The 18,986-nt window shown below is 32.9% G+C and overlaps 1 protein-coding gene across 1 annotated transcript in view; it reads right to left on the bottom strand.

Annotated features, from left to right (window-relative positions):
* The window catches only part of LOC148945236 (A-type potassium channel modulatory protein DPP6-like), a 420,942-nt gene that overhangs the window by 75,656 nt on the left and 326,300 nt on the right, over positions 1 to 18,986 (bottom strand). Inside the window, exon 10 of the mRNA XM_089098982.1 lies at positions 5,374 to 5,497. Coding sequence (XP_088955108.1) covers positions 5,374 to 5,497 — 124 coding nt within the window. The remainder of the gene's footprint in view (positions 1 to 5,373; positions 5,498 to 18,986) is intronic.

Genomic DNA, 18,986 nt, shown 5'->3' with positions numbered 1-18,986 from the left:
ATATTTCCTGTCATTTTAAGATACGTAAAAAAAGTTGAATAATTTCGAAGTCCCCCCCCAAAAAAATGGCGGGAGGGGGCCAAAAAGTTACGGGAGGGGGCCCCTTGGAGGTTGGGGGTATGGGGATCTTTGGAGGTTGAGGTTCTTGGTGGTTAGGGTTATTGGTGCTAACGATCCTTGACGATTAATACTCAGAAGCGTCTCACTACTTGATTTCCAAGGATTTCTAATTTCTGTTTGTTTTAGGCTTCACCCATTCATCCATAGAAATAAAGGTTATTTCAAAGCCTATTATAAAATTTTTTCATAATGTTTTCTCGTGATATGATACTTATTCCTTTTCGATGTCATAGTTTATTTTTAGGATGATATTTATCAAGTAATTATAACAATAAAGATATTTTAATGCATTACTTCGTCTTTGTTTCCATTATTTTTTAGGGTATGATATCAACTCAAGAGGAAACTCAAAACTTGTTTCCCGTCTTTGCAAAAATTCAGAACTGAAGTGGAAACTTTTTATTTTCTTTTGAAAAAAAATTAGAATTGATCTGTAACTTTTTTTTCTTTTAGAAATAAAGTGGGATGTCCATATTTCTGAAAACTAAACCCCAACTTTATTAAAAATCTGCAAAAATGTACCCAATTATTAAAATCAGATGTATTTTAAACATGTATGTTCCTATTTCTGAAAATTGAAACCCAACTTTATTAGAAAATCAAATGTTATTAATAAAACCAGACATATACCTACGAAAGGTTAGGAAATCTAGCTAAAAAAAAGTACCGATTTTTCAATTTTTTAATAATTTTCCTTTAGGAATAAGAAATGCTAGAAAGTGCAAAGATAATATTTAGAAGGATATTCATTTTTCAACAACAGCAAAATAAATCATTCTAATACCTTATTTGTTGCCAAAAGGATGGCTCGAATGCAAAGTAAAATTTTCTCTAAGTTGCATAGCAAGCAAACACTCAACTAGAAAACATTTTTTTAAAAAGAAAACACAAAGCAATATAAGAAGGAGAGAAGAAGAAAGGCTGATAACTTCAATAACAAAACTGGTTATAGACAAAGTAGACAAAGCACAAAATTTAACACACTCCTTGTCTGCATGGGCCCTACAGGTAACTCCATAAAAACGAATAATGATCAACAAATATAGTTTTCTTCACTATGAATTAAGTATTTTATTTATTAGAACTGTTTTGAAAGTTAATCAAAATAGGTAAATAAACCGAGGCCTAAAAAAGTAATTGCAATATATACAAGGGAATAAAGTAAGTCTCAGTTTATTAACCATTTCAGCTAATTCTTAAACTAGGTTCTGCTCTTGTAAAGACAAATTCTCAATTATGTCCAAATGTTTGAGAAAAATATTCCCCTATAGTAGTAATGGTAGTTTATTTGTAACCAAAATCTTGTTGAATTTAATGCATTTTAGGAATTTATCCACGTTTTACAGGTCCTTGACCACCTTAAGTTCTGTAAAATTTTGTCGCGTAGCTTACACATTACCTTCTTCCTCGGGTTAATCTTCAATTATATAGACAATTAATTGAAAACAAAAATTATCCCTTCCCATGGGCAAACGGAAGGGAGGCAGAGGGGGCATCTCCCCCCTAGAAATTCAAATTTACACCGAACATGGCTGAAAAGCAGATGGTTGAAAAATCAGCTAAAAAAAGGTAGATGGCTAAAAAAGTAGCTGATAAAAGGTAGATGGTTGAAAAAGCTGAAAATAAATAGCTGGGCTGACAGAATAAAAGTCAAACAAGAAGCAATTATCAATAATGCTTTGGAAAGACTTAGCTCTAATCCAAGAAGATTGATTAATGCTGAAGCTTATTGATGATTTTGATTTTTGGTGATTGCTTATTAATAAAGATTTCATAGGTATGATAGAACTTGCTGGCAATGTAAGGTTTTGTGAACTGCCAATGTAACTTCAGTCCCACGCCCTTAATCACAGAATCGGCTGCCCCCCTAGAGAAGAGGTTACGTATGCCCATGTCTCTCCCCCCTCATATATTGATTTTGAAGCTACAGAAAATATGAGAATTACTAGGATCGATATTGGGGGAGGAATCGGGATAAACAAAATTATCTCATTTCACAGAAATCTAAAAATAATTTAGTTAGTCCGGTAGAATGAGGCCTTGCATTGTCGTACAATAGCAGAACTTTTCTTTTGTCCCTTTCTTTTAGTGGTCATGTGAAATGTTTCGAAACCACAGCCATTTCGCGATGTGATAGTGTCTCATACATCAAGGTACTCGGTCAATATTTGGCACTTAATATACTAATAACACTTTCCCTCATTCCTCATCCTGCCACCTTCACTTTTTCTGATTTAGCACAGGGTCTCCTTTTTTCTCATGAGCACTGTGTCTCCTTTATCTCATGTTTGATTTATCTGCCTCTTTTTCTTCATTAATTAAAAAAAAAACTTTTTCCACAAAATAAGTTTCTCAAAGAAAAGTAGAGAACTCCATTAAACAAAAAATGAGCAAAAATAAAATCAAATAATCTACCAACGTGAAACTACCACAAATCAGCATCGATAAATAAATGAAAGCGAAAACGAACAGAAATTACAATAAATAACCGGGTCAAACTCAAAACGAGCAGAAATTAACATAAGTTGGACGCAAAACTCCTGTGCATTCCCAAGGCCAGAACAAAATTTGCACTTTACTGAAAAAAATATAAACGTTTTTACTTTTATAACTTTAATAAATCAAATAATATTATCATTTGGATTACTAAATATTAGTATATGTATATTAAACTGTCAATGCATATTCATTTGTATTTTTCAGTAAAGTGCTAATTTATTTGCACTTTACACTTTACCCACATCGTTCTTTACTTAGGCAGTGTTATTGCACTGCCTATGATACATTATCTAATTTCTTTTTCTCCATACTATGTCTGATTCTTTTTCTTTTTTCTTTATCACTTTTGTCTCTGAGATTAAACAGTTGCATATACAGGGGTGACAATTCGAGGGGGCGATCAGATAAATGTAATTGTCCCTCGAATTTTGAAAATGCTTGTTTTGATATTTCTTTGAGAAACAAAAAACAAAAGTCCCCTCCCCCTCCCTAGGTTTTGAAAAAAAAACTTTTACGTATCTTCTTACAAAAGAATGAAATTCTCCTCCTTCAGTTTCGAGAACTAGCACCTTTCTGCCAAGGTCTCATCACCTATGACAGGTCGTTGAATTAATGCTTGGAGCTCATTTTGAATAATGTCAAAAGTTCGCAAGGACCTTTTTAAGAGAAGACGAGCCAGCTTTAAGACCTGGTTGAAATTGATAGAAGGTTAGAAGCTTCGGGAAAGTTCATTGCGCTACCATTCCTTATTGCATTCAATCCAGTTTAATTCAATTTATTAAAATGCAGATTTGGATCAGGAGCAGGTTTCAGCCTTACACAAACAGGTGTCTCGAATGCCAAACCATTTGTGGTTTATTTTACATATTTTTCGGATTGAGATGATGGATCTTCCTTAAAGAGATTTATCCTATTAAAAATCCATTACCAGGTACAACTAGAGGAAATTAAAAAAAAGGGTCTGTAATTGCGCTTCATGCGTCATTTGTCAATATCTGCTAAGGCATATACCGGTCGTGATAATAGTTGAATTATGACTGAAATCTGAACGGCCTGACTGTCCAGTCAGAAACCTGTCTGCTAAGGCATATACCAGTCATGATAATAGTTGAATGACCATGGTAACTCAATGTACCGGTTAAACTGCACTATATATTCATGCCTATAATCAAGTTATCATATATGGAGAACCCTCTGTATCTGCTCTCTCTGATTTACCCCAAAGAGTGGATGTTGCCTCAGAAACCCGTCTGGTAACTCATGTATCATTCGTAGAAATATGTCACTGTCCATGGTAAGTCAATGTACCGGTTAGACTGCACTGTATATTCATGCCTCAGGCGAGAGGTAAGACATATTACGCAATCACTGGTGGAACCATTACATCACTGTTCTTGGTAAGTCATTGCACTAGTTAAACTGCACTGCACATTCATGCCTCAGGCGAGAGGTAAGACATATTACGCAATCACTGGTGAAACATTTATATCACTGTCCTTGGTAAGTCAATGTACCGGTTAGACTACACTCTATATTTTTGTGTAATTCCATGTATTTTTTCATGTATATTTTCAATCAATACAGGCCTTACTACTATTGTTCATCGTATCGACCTATAACAATTTGTTCTGTTATTAGTAAATTATTTGAAAATATTTTACTCCAATATTTATCAACAAAATATGATTTGAGGGACCATCAATTGGGTTTCCGAAGTGGCGTAGGTGTTCAAAATACACACGCAATATTTCTAGAAATATTGGAATACCATCATGAATTTTAAAAAACGACTATTTGTGTCCGGAGTTGATATTTCAAAAGCGTTTGATAGTATATTGCATAACCACGCTTTTTTATCATTGTTGCGTAGTGGAGTGAATCCATTTATAAGCCAGTGTTTGACGGGTTGGTATGGTAATTCATCTGTGAGAATTTTTTTGGGAGAGCAACTTTCAGACCGAATTTCCTTAGTTACCTTAACCTTAGTTTGCCTTTTATTATTTCCTTAGTTATTAATTACCTTAGTTTGCCTTTTGGCCCAACAATTAAAGCTACGCGGGAGTTGGTGTTATCGTCTGTACTCGGAAAACTTAGGAAAACTTATGGCCTGCTAGTCAGGGTGAAAGGTCGTTTTGATAAACAAACACTTGCTATAATTTATAATTCAATGCACCTCATGCATTTTTCATTGTTTCATTTTTGAAGTTTTTAAGTAAAAGTGATAAAAAGCGTATCCGCGTGTACTTTTGCCGGTTTTGTAAATATTTTCTTGGAATTCCACTGTGGTTCAAAAATAGGTATATTATTCGAAAATTCGGAATATTTGATATTAATGTTAAAATGGATCAACTATACGACCGACTTCTTAAAAAATCTAGAGAAAATAGAATGAAATTTCCCCTTAATTGTCTCGTTGAATGGAAAAATAGTTTTGTCGCTATTGCTTTAATAAAACAGCTATTTCTGCGTTATGTATTATGAGAGTTTATGCGTTATGTTTTATGAGTGTTTTTAGTGTTATGCACTAATGAGCTATCATAAACTATTTATTATATATTCATGAGTTATTGAGTATTATGAGCTACTTGTTGTCGTCCTTTTCGTTAGAAGTGTAATTTTGTATTTTTCAGTTTTCTTTTCATTTATTTCCTATACTCCTCTGTGTACATCATTTATGCATAGAGGGCATAAATAAATTATTATTATTATTATTATTATTATTATATGCCAATATGTATGTATAAGGTAACTTACCGGTTGACAATACCACATACCGCCACGACATACCGTTGGAACAATCATCTGCTGGAGGCGATCAAGCCACACTATAGACACGGTATTTGAGTCATACATTGTGACAGATGTGAAATAATGTTCCCTGAAATTGGAAATTAATCATATATGCTGGTAAAACCTTGCAGTCTGGTTTTGAAAAACATATCGGACAAGTTCTGTTTTAAGTGAAAATGCCTTTTTAAGTAAATGCCTGTGTATTATATCTCTCTTTACTTCTGTTTTACAGGATAGTTTTATAAACAAGTCTTTGGTTTACCAATGGGAGCTCCTCATAGTCCTCTGTTGGCAAACCTTTTCATGGATTTTGCTAAAACGTCCGCTGTTCAAAACTTTAGACTTTCCCCTTGTTTTTGCGGTACATTCATGGATAACATAGTTTGAACTTGGAAGAACGGATTTGAGTCCTTAAATCTTTTCCTTGAACATTTAAATAGCTTTGATAAAAGCATTAAATCTACCGGTGAGTTTGAAGAAAATAACGATATTTAAAAAACATCTGCCATTCTCAATATATAGAAAACCTACACGGAGTGACAAATATCTAAATGTTACTCTTCCCACTGGATTTCAGTGAAAAAAGGAATTGTGATTTCATTAATTGATAGGATTTTTTGAACTAGTTCCCGGGAATATCTTGATTTAGAATTATTGTATTTAAAAGACATCTTATTTTGTAATGGTTATCCGATTAAATTCATAAACGAAATAATAGAAAATAGACACATTAAACATAGCAATAAAATAAACGCAGTGTCACAGTCTTCCAAATTGAATTTGACAAAAAGTTATATTTCATTACATTAGTAACCTATATAAAGGCACAGAACCTAGAATACCAGGGGCATGAATATACAGTGCAGTTTCAACGGGGCATGCCTTACCACGGGCAGGCATCTACTACTACAGACGGTACATGCCTTACCAGATAGGTTTCTGTGTCAACATCCAGTTTCTAAACCACTATTAATTACTATCAACTGTACAAGGAATATGCTCAGAGGTGTAATAGATTTGACACCTACATGGAAACCCACAAGAATATGCTCAGATGTGTAATAGATTTGATGCCTACAAGAGACCTTCTATAACGTGTTCAAAGGTTTATTGGACTTTTCTGTAAAATGGTTAACAGCCAAGCTTTCGGCTATTGCATTCAACGGTAGGTTTAATGATAGCATATGCTATTAGACATCAAAAAGCTGTATCATTTGCGTAAAAATAACTCAATTTGTGAAAAAAATATTCCATTGGCATAACTCTTCAATGAATGATCTTAATTGGTGATTGAATAATAGGGGTAAAACAGAGCTCGATAACATTTTTAATTGGATTGTATGAAGGTGGTAAAAAAGTGTTAAACTGCTTACCAGTTAAGGTAAGCCCGAAGGGGGTGCTAACTCTTATGCAATTTAATATAAATTTGGAATAACATCATTGTTGTCAATCTATGGAAACAATTATTTTAATTGGATTGTATGAAAGTAGTTTAAAGGGTTAAACTGCTTACCAGTTAGGATAAGTCCGAAGGGGGTGGTAACTCTTAGGTAATTTCTTATAAATTTGGAATAGCATTGTTGGCATCAATCAATGGAAATGCTTAGCGATGACAAGGTGATCATGGGACTTAACCTAGCTTTACTTCTTGGCTGTGTTCTGTATAATATACAAATACCATTTGAACAGGGTTGCCAATATAAAATATGGTTTAGCATCGGGTTATGCTAAAAAGTGGAAACTAATAGAGTCATAGGCCCCGAGATGACCTTATGCCTTGACCTAGCTTTACTTTTGGGTGTTTTCTGTATAATACACCAGTACCATTTGAGCAGTGTTGTCAATATAAAATATGCTCCAACATTGTAGCATACTAAAAACTTGATACTAATAGAGATATAGATGCTAAGAAAAGAATTTTAATTAAAAATTCAGAACAATCCTTGGAAATCCTTAGAAATCAACTATTGAGATGAATATGGGTTTGAACCATCAAGGACCGCAACCATCAATGACCCTAACCACCAAGGACCTTAACCTCCAAGGGTCCCCTATCCCCAACCTCCAATGAGCTCCCTCCCTCCAACTTTTTGGGCCCCTCCCCCCCCCCCATTTTTTAAACTTTTTTCTTAGGTTTTTTTAACTTTTTTTTTTAACATGGTATTTTTTTCATGTCTTAGAATGACATGAAACATATTTAAAACATACAAAATTCATATTTAATATTTTCCGAGTTCAAAATGAGAATGATATAGATATTTTAGTCGTAACTTTTACTATTAGAAAAATAATGTTTGTAGTAGCTCTTTTTTTTAGTTTAGATTTCTTTAGAGTACCCAAGAATTTACATTATACAAATTCTGGATATGCGAAAGTATTTCCAGAGATGATTGCAATCAAAGAGATTGCCAACACAAAAATAATAGTTGATGAAGAGGGGCATCTTCTCGCTAATGGTTATGGTAACATGCTACCTACTGATAGAACCTATCGTCATCTTTTAGGTATTAGCATTCAAGTGAAATTAAAGGGGAAAAGAAAGGCCTATTCTTCTACTAATATCATAAACCATGTCTTGTCTACGTGCCGGAACTGTTACCTATGTAAATATAATGTTGTAATAGACAGTAAAATTGCCGGAAAAATAAAAAGGGAATTGGTAGAAAATATCACTAAGGAATATAAAGATGAATCGATGAAAAACCAAGTGCCAGCAAACGTTAAGACCATCATTGATCAAACAGTCAATGAACCAAAGAATACCAAAGACAAAACGCATATTGAACCTCTCGGTGACACACCAGTAAAACTTGTGTATGAATCAAAATGGAATAATGATTATTCTACTGATTACGAACTAAGAGAAGACAATAGCTGCAATATCAAGAGAGAACATGGTGAACTATTTTATGGAACAGATTCAAAATGTCCAAAATTGTTCATTGATATTAATAATGTATAATAATATATTTTTTTATTAATATTGTACATAGTATTATTTTATTAAAAATATATTATGCATTATATTTTTATGTGTTCATTATTTTTCGAGTATGCTAGCATATCAAACGTTTAGAATGTCTATTCAAACATCGTAGATGTAAGAAAAGGAATTTGAATACAATATATGTCGGATAGATAGGTTAACCTGGAGAAAACCTAAGTATCAGAATGAATAAATTCTTTATCAACACCTTTTCTTGGTTAGGTCAGGATAAAATTTATAAAATCTAAGTATGTGAACGAATAGATTCTTTATGAACATGCATTCACGGATATGTCGGTTAACATTATCAAAATTTAAGTATCAAAGTGAACAAAGTCTTTATTAACATTCTTTATCGATATCATTTGTCGGATATCTCAGATAACATTGACAAAATCTATGCATTAGAATGAATAAATCTTTTATCATCATCTCGTGTTAGATACGTCGGATAAAATTCAGAAATTTAAAGTAATAGCGTGAATAAATTGTTTGTAATTGTGTTTGGACAGATAATTTTGATGGCACTGACCAAATCTAAGTATCATAGTGAATAAATTCTTTATCAACTTCCTTTGTTAGATACATCTTTTTATTAACATTCTATATCGATATCATTTGTCAGATGCGTCAGATAGCATTGACAAAATCTATGTATTAGAATGAATAAATTCTTCATCAATATCTTTCTCAGATAGGTCGGGATAAAATTGATAAAATCTATGTATCAGAGTGAATAGATTCTATATCAACATCCTTTCCCAGAAATGTCAGTTAACATTATCAAAACCTAAGTATCAGGGTGATTAAATTCTGTATCAACATCTATTGTCAGATACATGGGATAACATTGACAAAATCAAAGTATCAGCGTGATTAAATATTTTCCATTAGTCTCTTTGTCGGATAAATCGGATAAAATTGACAAAATCTAAGTATGAAATTGAAGAAATTCTTTATCAACATCTTTTGTCAGATACGTTGGTTGACATGGTCAAAATCTAAGTATCAAAGTGAATGAATCTTTATCAACTTCTTTTGTCTGTCACATCAGATAACATTCGCAAAATCTAAGTATAAGAGTGAATAAATTCTCTATCAACATCCTTTGCCGGATATGTAGGTTAACATTATCAAAACCTAAGTGTCAGAGTGATGAAATTCTGTCTCAATATCTATTTTCAGATACTTGGGATAACATTAATAAAATCTAACTATCAGAGTGAATCAATTTCTTATATCAACATCTTTGTCAGATACATAGGATCAAATTGACTAAATCTAAGTATCAGAGTGTATAAATTCTTTATCAATTTCTTTTGAAAGATACGTTTGATAACATTGAAAAAATTTAAGCATCAAAGTGAACAAACTCCTTATTAACATTCTTTATCGATATCATTTGTCGAATAACATTAATAAAATCTATGTATTAGAATGAATAAATTCTTTATCATCATCCTTTGTCAGATACGTTCGACAAAATTGAGAAATTCTAAGTATGAGAGTGAATAAATTCTTTGTAAATGTCTTCTGACAGATACGTTTGATAGCACTGACCAAATCTAAGTATCATAGTGAATAAATTCCTTACCAACTTCTTTTGTGGGATACATCAGATAACATTCACGAAATCTAAGTATCAGAGTGAATAAATTCTTTATCATCGTCCTTTTTCAGATAGGCTTGATTAAATTAAGAAAATCGAAGTATCAGACTGAATAAATTCGGTATCAATTTCTTTTGACAGATACTTTTGATAACACTGATAAAATTTAAGTATCAGGGTGAATTAATTCTTTATTAACATTTTTTATCGATATCAATTGTCGGATACGTCGAAAAACATTGACCAAATCTATACATTAGAATAATTAAATGCTTCATCAACATCCTTTGTCGGGTAGGTCAGGAAAGAATTGATAAGATCTAAGTATCAGAGCGTATACATCCTTTATTAACATCCATTGCTGGAAATATCAGTTAACATTAACAAACCCTAAGTGTCAGAGTGAATAAATTCTTTATCAACATCTTTTGTCAGATACATCGGATAAAATTGATAAAATCTAAGCATCAGATTGAATAAATTCTTTATCGACATCCTTTGTTTGACACTTTGGATAACATTGACAAAATCTAAGTATCAGAGTGTATCAGAGTGATTAAATTCTTTATCAACATCTATTGACGGAAACACAAGGTAGCATTGAGAAAATTTCAGTATCAGAATGAATTAATGCTTTATCAACATCTTTTATCAGATATCTTGGATAAAATTGACAAAATCTAAGTATCAGCGCGAATAAATTCTTTATCATCATCTTATGCCGGATACATCAGTTATCCGGATATAATTGACAAAATCTAAGTATCTGATTGAATAAATTCTTTATCAGCATCTGTTGTCAGATATTTCGGATAACATTCTCAAAATCAAATTGTCAGATAGAACAAATTCCTAAACATCTTCATTTGTTAGATACCTTAGGTAGTACTCAAAAAATCTTAATTGCAGTTCGAAAAGATCCGTTATCAAGGTTATTCATCAGGTTCGCTTGATTAAGTAGAGAAAATTCAACTAGCAGACTAAATAAATTCGTTATTTATTTATTTATTTTATTTATAACCCACATACATGAACAAAAATAGTGGAATAAAAAACAAAAGAAAGAAAGAAAAATTCACTAAAAAAAGTGACAAATAAATAATTGACCAAATATATCAAACAACACTAAACAACCGGATGAGGCGATGATGAGGACCCAGCTTTAACCACGCATTAGAAGTAATTACATGTTGATGATGGTGCAGAATTCGCATAATATCACTAGCACCAAACGAGAAATTATTTTTCTATTTCAATAGGAACGTGGCAAATAAAAACGAAACTTGCAGTACCGGAAATAATAAATGCGGATTAAATTCAGATCGCTTTCTCGAAGCAGAGGATCAAGTCCAGGTACAAGTCCAGATACATAAAGAAGTAATTATATGTTGATGATGGTGCAGAATATGCATAATATCAGTAGCACCAAACCGAGAAATTATTTTTCTATTACGGTAAGAACGTGGCAAATAAAGAAGAAACTTACAATACCGGAAATAATAAATGCGTATTATATCCAGATCGCTTTCTCTAAACAGAGGGTAAACTCCAGACACAAAAAGTATAGCATAATCACAAAAAGTCGAGTAATATTTCGTGAGACCGCGCCTGTTATGACGACCGCGATTAGCAACAATATTGGCATAACCCATTTTTAAATTATCTTTAATATCAGATACAGTTTTTTACCGGAGAGCTGAAACTGAATCGCAAATCGAGATCCCAAGCCACCTGAGACTAGAAACACGGGGAATTATAAAAAGACGGCAATTTAAACCACCCGTACCCAACTTATCATTAAACGTCAAATATTCAAATTTGGCAATATTTAGAGATAAACCAATTTTTTCAAGAGCAGAACGGACAATATTAACACTCTGGGCTAACCCAACTTTTGACCGACTAATAAGTAGCAGATCTTCGGCGTATCTAAGGTAAGACACATCCAACAATCCGGTAGAACAGGTAGTGGGTGTCTTCGAAAGAACACCATATAAACAAGCACTGAAAATATATGGAGAAAGCGCCCCTCCCTGTCTAACACCACAGCGAGACAGGTTAATTCCCAAAAATCTGACCATTTGATTTCAATCTTACAAAAGAATTAAGATTCCAAAATTTTAAAACCAAAAGAATAGAGGCGTTTGTCCCTAGCTCATATAAAGAGTAAAGAGCCTGTGAATGAACAACACTGTTGAATGCTTTGGACACATCAAGGGCATATATATGCAGAGCTTGTCCCTTAACGCTTGCATCTCTTAAAAGAACTGAAAGGGCTCCATGCGCATGCTTGCAACAAATTCGTTTTTTAAACTCAAACTGATTTGCATCATAGTTAACTAGATCAATAACATGAGATAATAAAATAGGCTCAAATAACTTACTAAAATTACACGCGACAGTTATAGGCCTATACGAATCACACTTATTAGGATCTTTACCTCGCTTCAAAATCGAGGTAACCGTGCCACAAAGGAAACTATCAGGAACAACAGAATTACAAAGACGTATTTGAAATAAAAGCTGTAAGTGAGATAGCAACTCTTTTGAATTCGGATTCAAATGAAAAGCACAAATATCATCTATATCATAGTACTGACATTTCGGTTGCTTAATCGACGCCATAATGGCGTCAACAGAAACGGGAATGACATTTTGTTGTGACACTTTAGGGGGTAAACAACGAGACAAAAGAATTGAAAACCGAGCATGAACAGCATAATTTACTACAGAAAATAAACCCGAATAATGATGAATCCAGGATCGTTGCGGTATATTGCGGTATATTGACAAACATATGAACCATCAAATCTCAAAGAATTAACAACACGCTTCCATTCATTGGAACTTTTCGGAAATTCGGCACCATATTCCCGAACAGATCGTAATCGACGCTTAAAAGCAATTTTATTTTTCCGTTTAATATCAAAAACATTACCACTAGATGGACGCCCGCTGGCAATCCAAATTCAGAGCCACAATTTTGCTTGATTTTTAATTTTCTTTAACTCAGGGTTAATATTCCACATAGGTGTACGAGTACGTCAACGAACCATTTCACTAGGAACTGCGACTTCTTCAGCCTTCTTCAGGCAGTCTACAATGCCATAATAATACACGTTTAGTTGGGCTCGAGCATTTGATGAAAAAACACTGCAACATAACAGGTTATATGGTACTTTATTACTGTGCAACAGGGAGGCTAGAGTAGCCAGATATAACGGCCAATTTCTACGATTCCAATTAAGATTTTTAAACCACTTGGAATTATTTACACGAGGAGAGTTAATCACCAAATTAGCAGAAATAGAAACTTGTAACGATAAGGGTAGGTGGTCAGAGTCCCTCTCTTCTTCGTCAACGTGAACACTAGATGTCGGTAGATCGGCTGAGCAGACACAATGGTCAAGGGTAGAGCGAAAACCAGTATTATGAATATGTGTATAAGGAAAATCTTTATTTATAATCCGAAAACCGGGGGAAGGCTATTTAAGGGGTTTTGGATCGGGGAGACGTCGAATTTACATCACAATTCAAATCACCAATTAATAACCAATCATATCCATTCACACAGATTGTAAGAAAGCATATTATATTGTAAGAAAGCATTTAGTAAAAGAAAGCATATTGTTCTTATTATGCGGCAGATAAACGTTAATTAGAACAGTAATGCCAAATCTGATTGCGAGATAATGATTATCAGAACCATAACACTTAGGGGGGGAAATGGCAGAGTTGACGCTTGATGATACACGCCAGACCTCCTGAGGGTCGACCACGAGTACGCCGTGCATTTGTGGTATACATAATATGATCAGGACTACTACGCAAAAAATTAACGCTGGCACCGGTCAATAAATATTTTTGAAGTAACACTATATCAAAAGAGCTCAACAAACTGTCAATGCAAATATCTTTGTCCTTGGTTCCATTATTATTAAAAGAGCATATACTAGTATATTTTAAATTCATTTCTAATCAGATTTTGCAACGATTTCACGAAGCTTAGGACATTTAAGGTAATAAGATACATGATCACCAGTAAAATTCGCACGTTTGAGGGAAGGTTGCAAGGCGAGTCTTTGGTTGACTCATGAGGACCCGAAAATCTCGCACATTTTAGAAAAGGGCTCTTGCAGGTAGCTAAAAGGTGGTCAGGAGACTGGCACTTGTGGCAGCAGCGAGGAATAGCTTTGAACTTAACAACACGTAGAAATTCATAATCAATTTTCAAACCAAACCTAAGCGCATATTTAAGTGCAGCATTGTCCCGAAAAGTGAGCTTAACCGTCTTAGGATTATTAATTATTTATTAATTATTTTTTTCCATCAATTTAGCCTTCGAATTATTAAGAAAAGACGAAAAGGATTTGCAGAAATCTTTTGCAGCCAGATCATCAATTTTCACAACTAGTTTATCACCAACAGGTCGTAAATTGACAACAGATTCATGCCCATGAATTTTATCGATCAATTCTTTACGTTTAGCTGGATTATTCATATTTGGAGGCAAATTTGAGATTATAACGGTGGCGTAACCATCAGGGGTACCACTAGTCGGAGCAATTTGTGGGAAATTTAGCTCATAAGGTGTTAACTTTCCATATATAACATCAAGAGTTTGTTGAATTTTATTTACTTTAGTAGCCAAACGGGAATAAGCTATTGCTGGTATAACAGGAACTTCAGTAGGGATGCGAATCACGTAGACCGGAGCTTGTAATGCGTCAGAATCACTTTTTCGGATAATCTCAATAATATCCTTGAGATGGTTAACTAAAGGTTTTTGGCCTCTACGCTTTGGGCAAAACTCAGACGGAGAAACAGAGAAATAGAGAGATTTCTTAGCAGTACACACTAGAAATGTCGAAAAAGTCAGCAGCATGTTTTATAACTATTTCATCCTCAATGCCTCCTTCAACGTTTACTTGAACAAATTTCAAAACTGGTGAATAAATATATTGCTTTTAATCAGACGAGAGGACGGTCGAAATATCGGACATAATTTCAGAAATGAACAAGTTAATCTTTTAATAGCATGAAATCACACATAAATAAACAAGTCAATAATTCCTTCTTTTGTTAACTCAGGTAGTCAAGATACGCTAGGCAATTCACTTGGAATCATAATCCTTTGACGAAATCTGAAAATATAAACTACCTTCACTGAGATTAGAATTCACTGAAAAGCTTACTGGTTAAAAATATCCAATTTAAGACAGATGCGTACACTTTGAACCCTAAATCAATACTGAATGTGTTTTGACAGATACGTTTAATAACAGTGACAAAATCTAAGTATCAGAGTGAATAAATTCTTTATCAACATTTTTTTTATCGAAATCATTTGTCAGATACGTCGGATAACAATGACAAAATATATGTATTAGAATGATTAAATTCTTTATCAACATCCTTTGTCAGATACGTCGGACAAAAAGTTTGTTCACTTTGATACTTAAATTTTTTTAGTATTTTCAAACCCACAGGTCGAATAAGACCGCTAGTAAAATTATTCATTATGATGCTTATAAATGGTTAGTTTTACCTAATATATCTGACAAATATGTTGATAGAAAAAATTTCTTCACTCTGATACTAATATTTTGTTAATGCTATTCGCTCGTATCCGACAGAAGATGTTGATGTATAATTTCGTGACTCTGACACTTAGGTTTTGATAATGTTAACCTACATATCCGGCAAAAAATGTTGATAGAGAATTTATTCACTTTAATGCTTAGATTTTGTGAATGTTATCTGATGTAACAGACAAAAAGAAGTTGATAAAGAATTTATTCACTCTGATACTTAGATTTTATTAATGTTATCCAATGTATCCGACAAAAGATGTTGATAAATAATTTATTAAATCTGATACTGATATTTCGTTAATTTTATCCGATTTATCCGACAGAGATGCTAATAGAAAAAATTTATTCACTCTGATACTTAGATTTTGTCAATGTTATCCCAAGTATCTGACAATAGATGTTGATACAGAATTTAATCACTCTGACACTTAGGATTTGATACTGTTAACTGGCATTTCCGGCAAAGGATGTTGATAAAGAATCTATTCCCTCTGATACTTAGATTTTATCAATTTTATCCCGACATATGAGACAAAAGATGTTTATAAAGAATTTATCCATTCTAATACATAGATTTTATCAATGTTATCCGATGTATCCAACAAATGATGTCGATATAGAATGTTAATAAAGAATTTGTTCACTCTGTTACTTAAATTTTATCAGTGTTACCAAAAGTATCTGTTAAAAGACATTGATACAGAATTTATTCACTCTGATACTTAGATTTAGTGAATGTTATCTGATGTATCCGACAAAAGATGTTGATAAAGAATTTATTCATTCTAATAAATAGATTTTGTCAATGATAATCGCCGTATCCGACAAGTGATATCGATAAAGAATGTTAATAAAGAATTTGTTCACTCTGATGCCTATATTTTATCAGTGTTATCAAAAGTATCTGTCAAAAGACATTGATAAAGAATTTTGTCACTCTGATACTTAGATTTCGTGAATGTTATCTGATGTTTTCGACGAAAGGAGTTGATAAAGAATTTTTTCACTCTGATACTTAGATTTCGTCAATGTTATCTGATGTATCCGACAAAAGAAGTTGATAAAGAATTTATTCTCTATGATTCTTAATTTTGGGTAGTTTTATCAAACGTATCTGTCAAAAGACATTGATAATGAATTTATTCACTCTGATACTTAGATTTTCTCAATTTTATGAGGCATATCTGACAAAGGACGATGATAAAGAATGTATTCACTCTGATACTTAGATTTTGTGAATGTTATCAGATGTATCCGACAAAAGAAGTTGATGAAGAATTTATTTACTATGATACTTAGATTTGGTCAGTGTTATCAAACGTATCGGTCAAAAGAAATTTGCAAAGAATTTATTCAATCTGATACTTAGAATTTCTCAATTTATATCCGACGTATCCGACAAAGGATGATGATAAAGAATTTATTCATTCTATTACATAGATTTTGTCAATGTTATCCGACAAATGATACCGATAAAGAATGTTAATAAAGAGTTTGTTCACTTTGATACTTAAATTTTGATAATGTTAACCGACATATCCGGCAAAGGATGCTGATAAAGAATCTATTCGCTCTGATGCTTAGATTTTATTAATTTTATTCTGACGTATCCAACAAAAGGTTTTGATAAAAAATCTGTTCATTCTAATACATAAATTTTCTCTATTTTAACCTATCTGCCCGACATATGATGAATGTAAGTTCGTTGTCTTACGTCTCTGATATTTTAATAGACATCCTAAGCATCTGATATGGGATCATACTCTAAAAATAATGAACACATAACAATGCAATGCATAATATATTTTTAATGAAATAATTTCATGTAGACTATTAATACAAAAAATATATTATTATACACTATTGATATCAATGAACAACTTTGGACATTTCGAATCTGTTCCATAAAATAGTTCACCATGTTCTCTCTTGATACTGTAGCTATTGTCTTCTCTTAGTTCGTAATCAGTAGAATAATTATTAATCCATTTTGAGTCATTCACAATTTTTTACTGGTGTGTCAGCTAGAGGTTCAATATGCGTTTCGTCTTTGGTATTACTAGGTTCATTGACTGTTTTATCAATGATGGTAGTAACGTTTGCTGGCAATTTTTTTTTCAACGATTCATCTTTATATTCTTTAGTGATATTTTCTACCAATGCCCTTTTTATTTTTCCGGCAATTTCACTGTCTATTACAACATTATTTTTACACAGGTAGCAGTTCCGGCACGTAGACAAGGTATGGTTTATGATATTAGTAGAAGAGTAGGCCTATCTTTTCCCCTTTGCTTTCATTCGAAAGCTAATGCCTAAAAGATGACGATAGGGTCTATCAATAGGTAGCATATTACCATAACCATTAGCAAGAAGATGCCCCTCTTCATCAACTATTATTTTTATGTTGGCATTCTCTTTGAGTGCAATCATCACTGGAAATGATACTTTCGCATATCCAGTATTCGTATAATGGAAATTCTTGGGTACTCCAAAGAAATCTAAACTAAAAAAAGGGCTACTACAAACATTATTTTTCTAATAGTAAAAGTCACGAGTAAAATGTATATATCATTCTCATTTTGAATTCGGAAAATATTAAATTTGAATTTTTTATGTTTTAAGTATGTTTTATGTCATTCTAAAACATCAAAAAAAAATACAATGTTAAAAATAAAATAAAAAAAGTTAAAAATAAACTTTAAAAAAAAGTATAAAAAAATGGGGGAAGGGGCTCAAAAATTTGGGGGGAGGGGCCCCTTTGAGGTTGGGGATAGGGAACCCTTAGAGGTCGAGGTTCTTGGTGGTTAGGGTCATTGATGGTTGCGGTCCTTGATGGTTCGAACCAATAATCATCTCAATAGTTGATTTCTAATTATTTCGAAGGATTGTTCTGAATTTCTTTATTAAAATTCTTTTCTTAGCATCTACATCTCTATTAGTATCAACGTTTTAGTATACTAAAATGTTAGAGCATATTTTATATTGACAACACTGCTCAAATGTTACTTGTGCATTATACAGAACACACTCAAAAAGTAAAGCTAGGTCAAGATATAAGGTCATCTTGGGGCCTATGACTCTATTAGTTTCAACTTTTTAGCATAACCCGATGCTAAACCATATTTTATATTGGTAACACTATTCAAATGGTATTTGTATATTATACAGAACACAGCCAAGAAGTAAAGCTAAGTCAAGTCCCATGATCACCGTGCCATCGTTGACCATTTCCATAGATTGATGCCAACGATGCTATTCCAAATTTATAAGATATTGCCTAAGAGTTACCACCCCCTTCAGACTTACCTTAACTGGTAAGCAGTTTAACCCTTTTTACTACTTTCATAGAATCCAATTAAAATAATTGTTTCCGTAGATTGACACCAAT

Source organism: Artemia sp. Qi Xiang Cuo, chromosome 13 (genome assembly GCF_049724085.1).
Source record: "Artemia sp. Qi Xiang Cuo chromosome 13, ASM4972408v1, whole genome shotgun sequence".
Classification (NCBI taxonomy): Eukaryota; Metazoa; Arthropoda; class Branchiopoda; order Anostraca; family Artemiidae; genus Artemia; species Artemia sp. Qi Xiang Cuo.
Note: the sequence above shows the minus strand (reverse complement) of the source record. Positions and strands in the feature narration are given on the sequence as shown.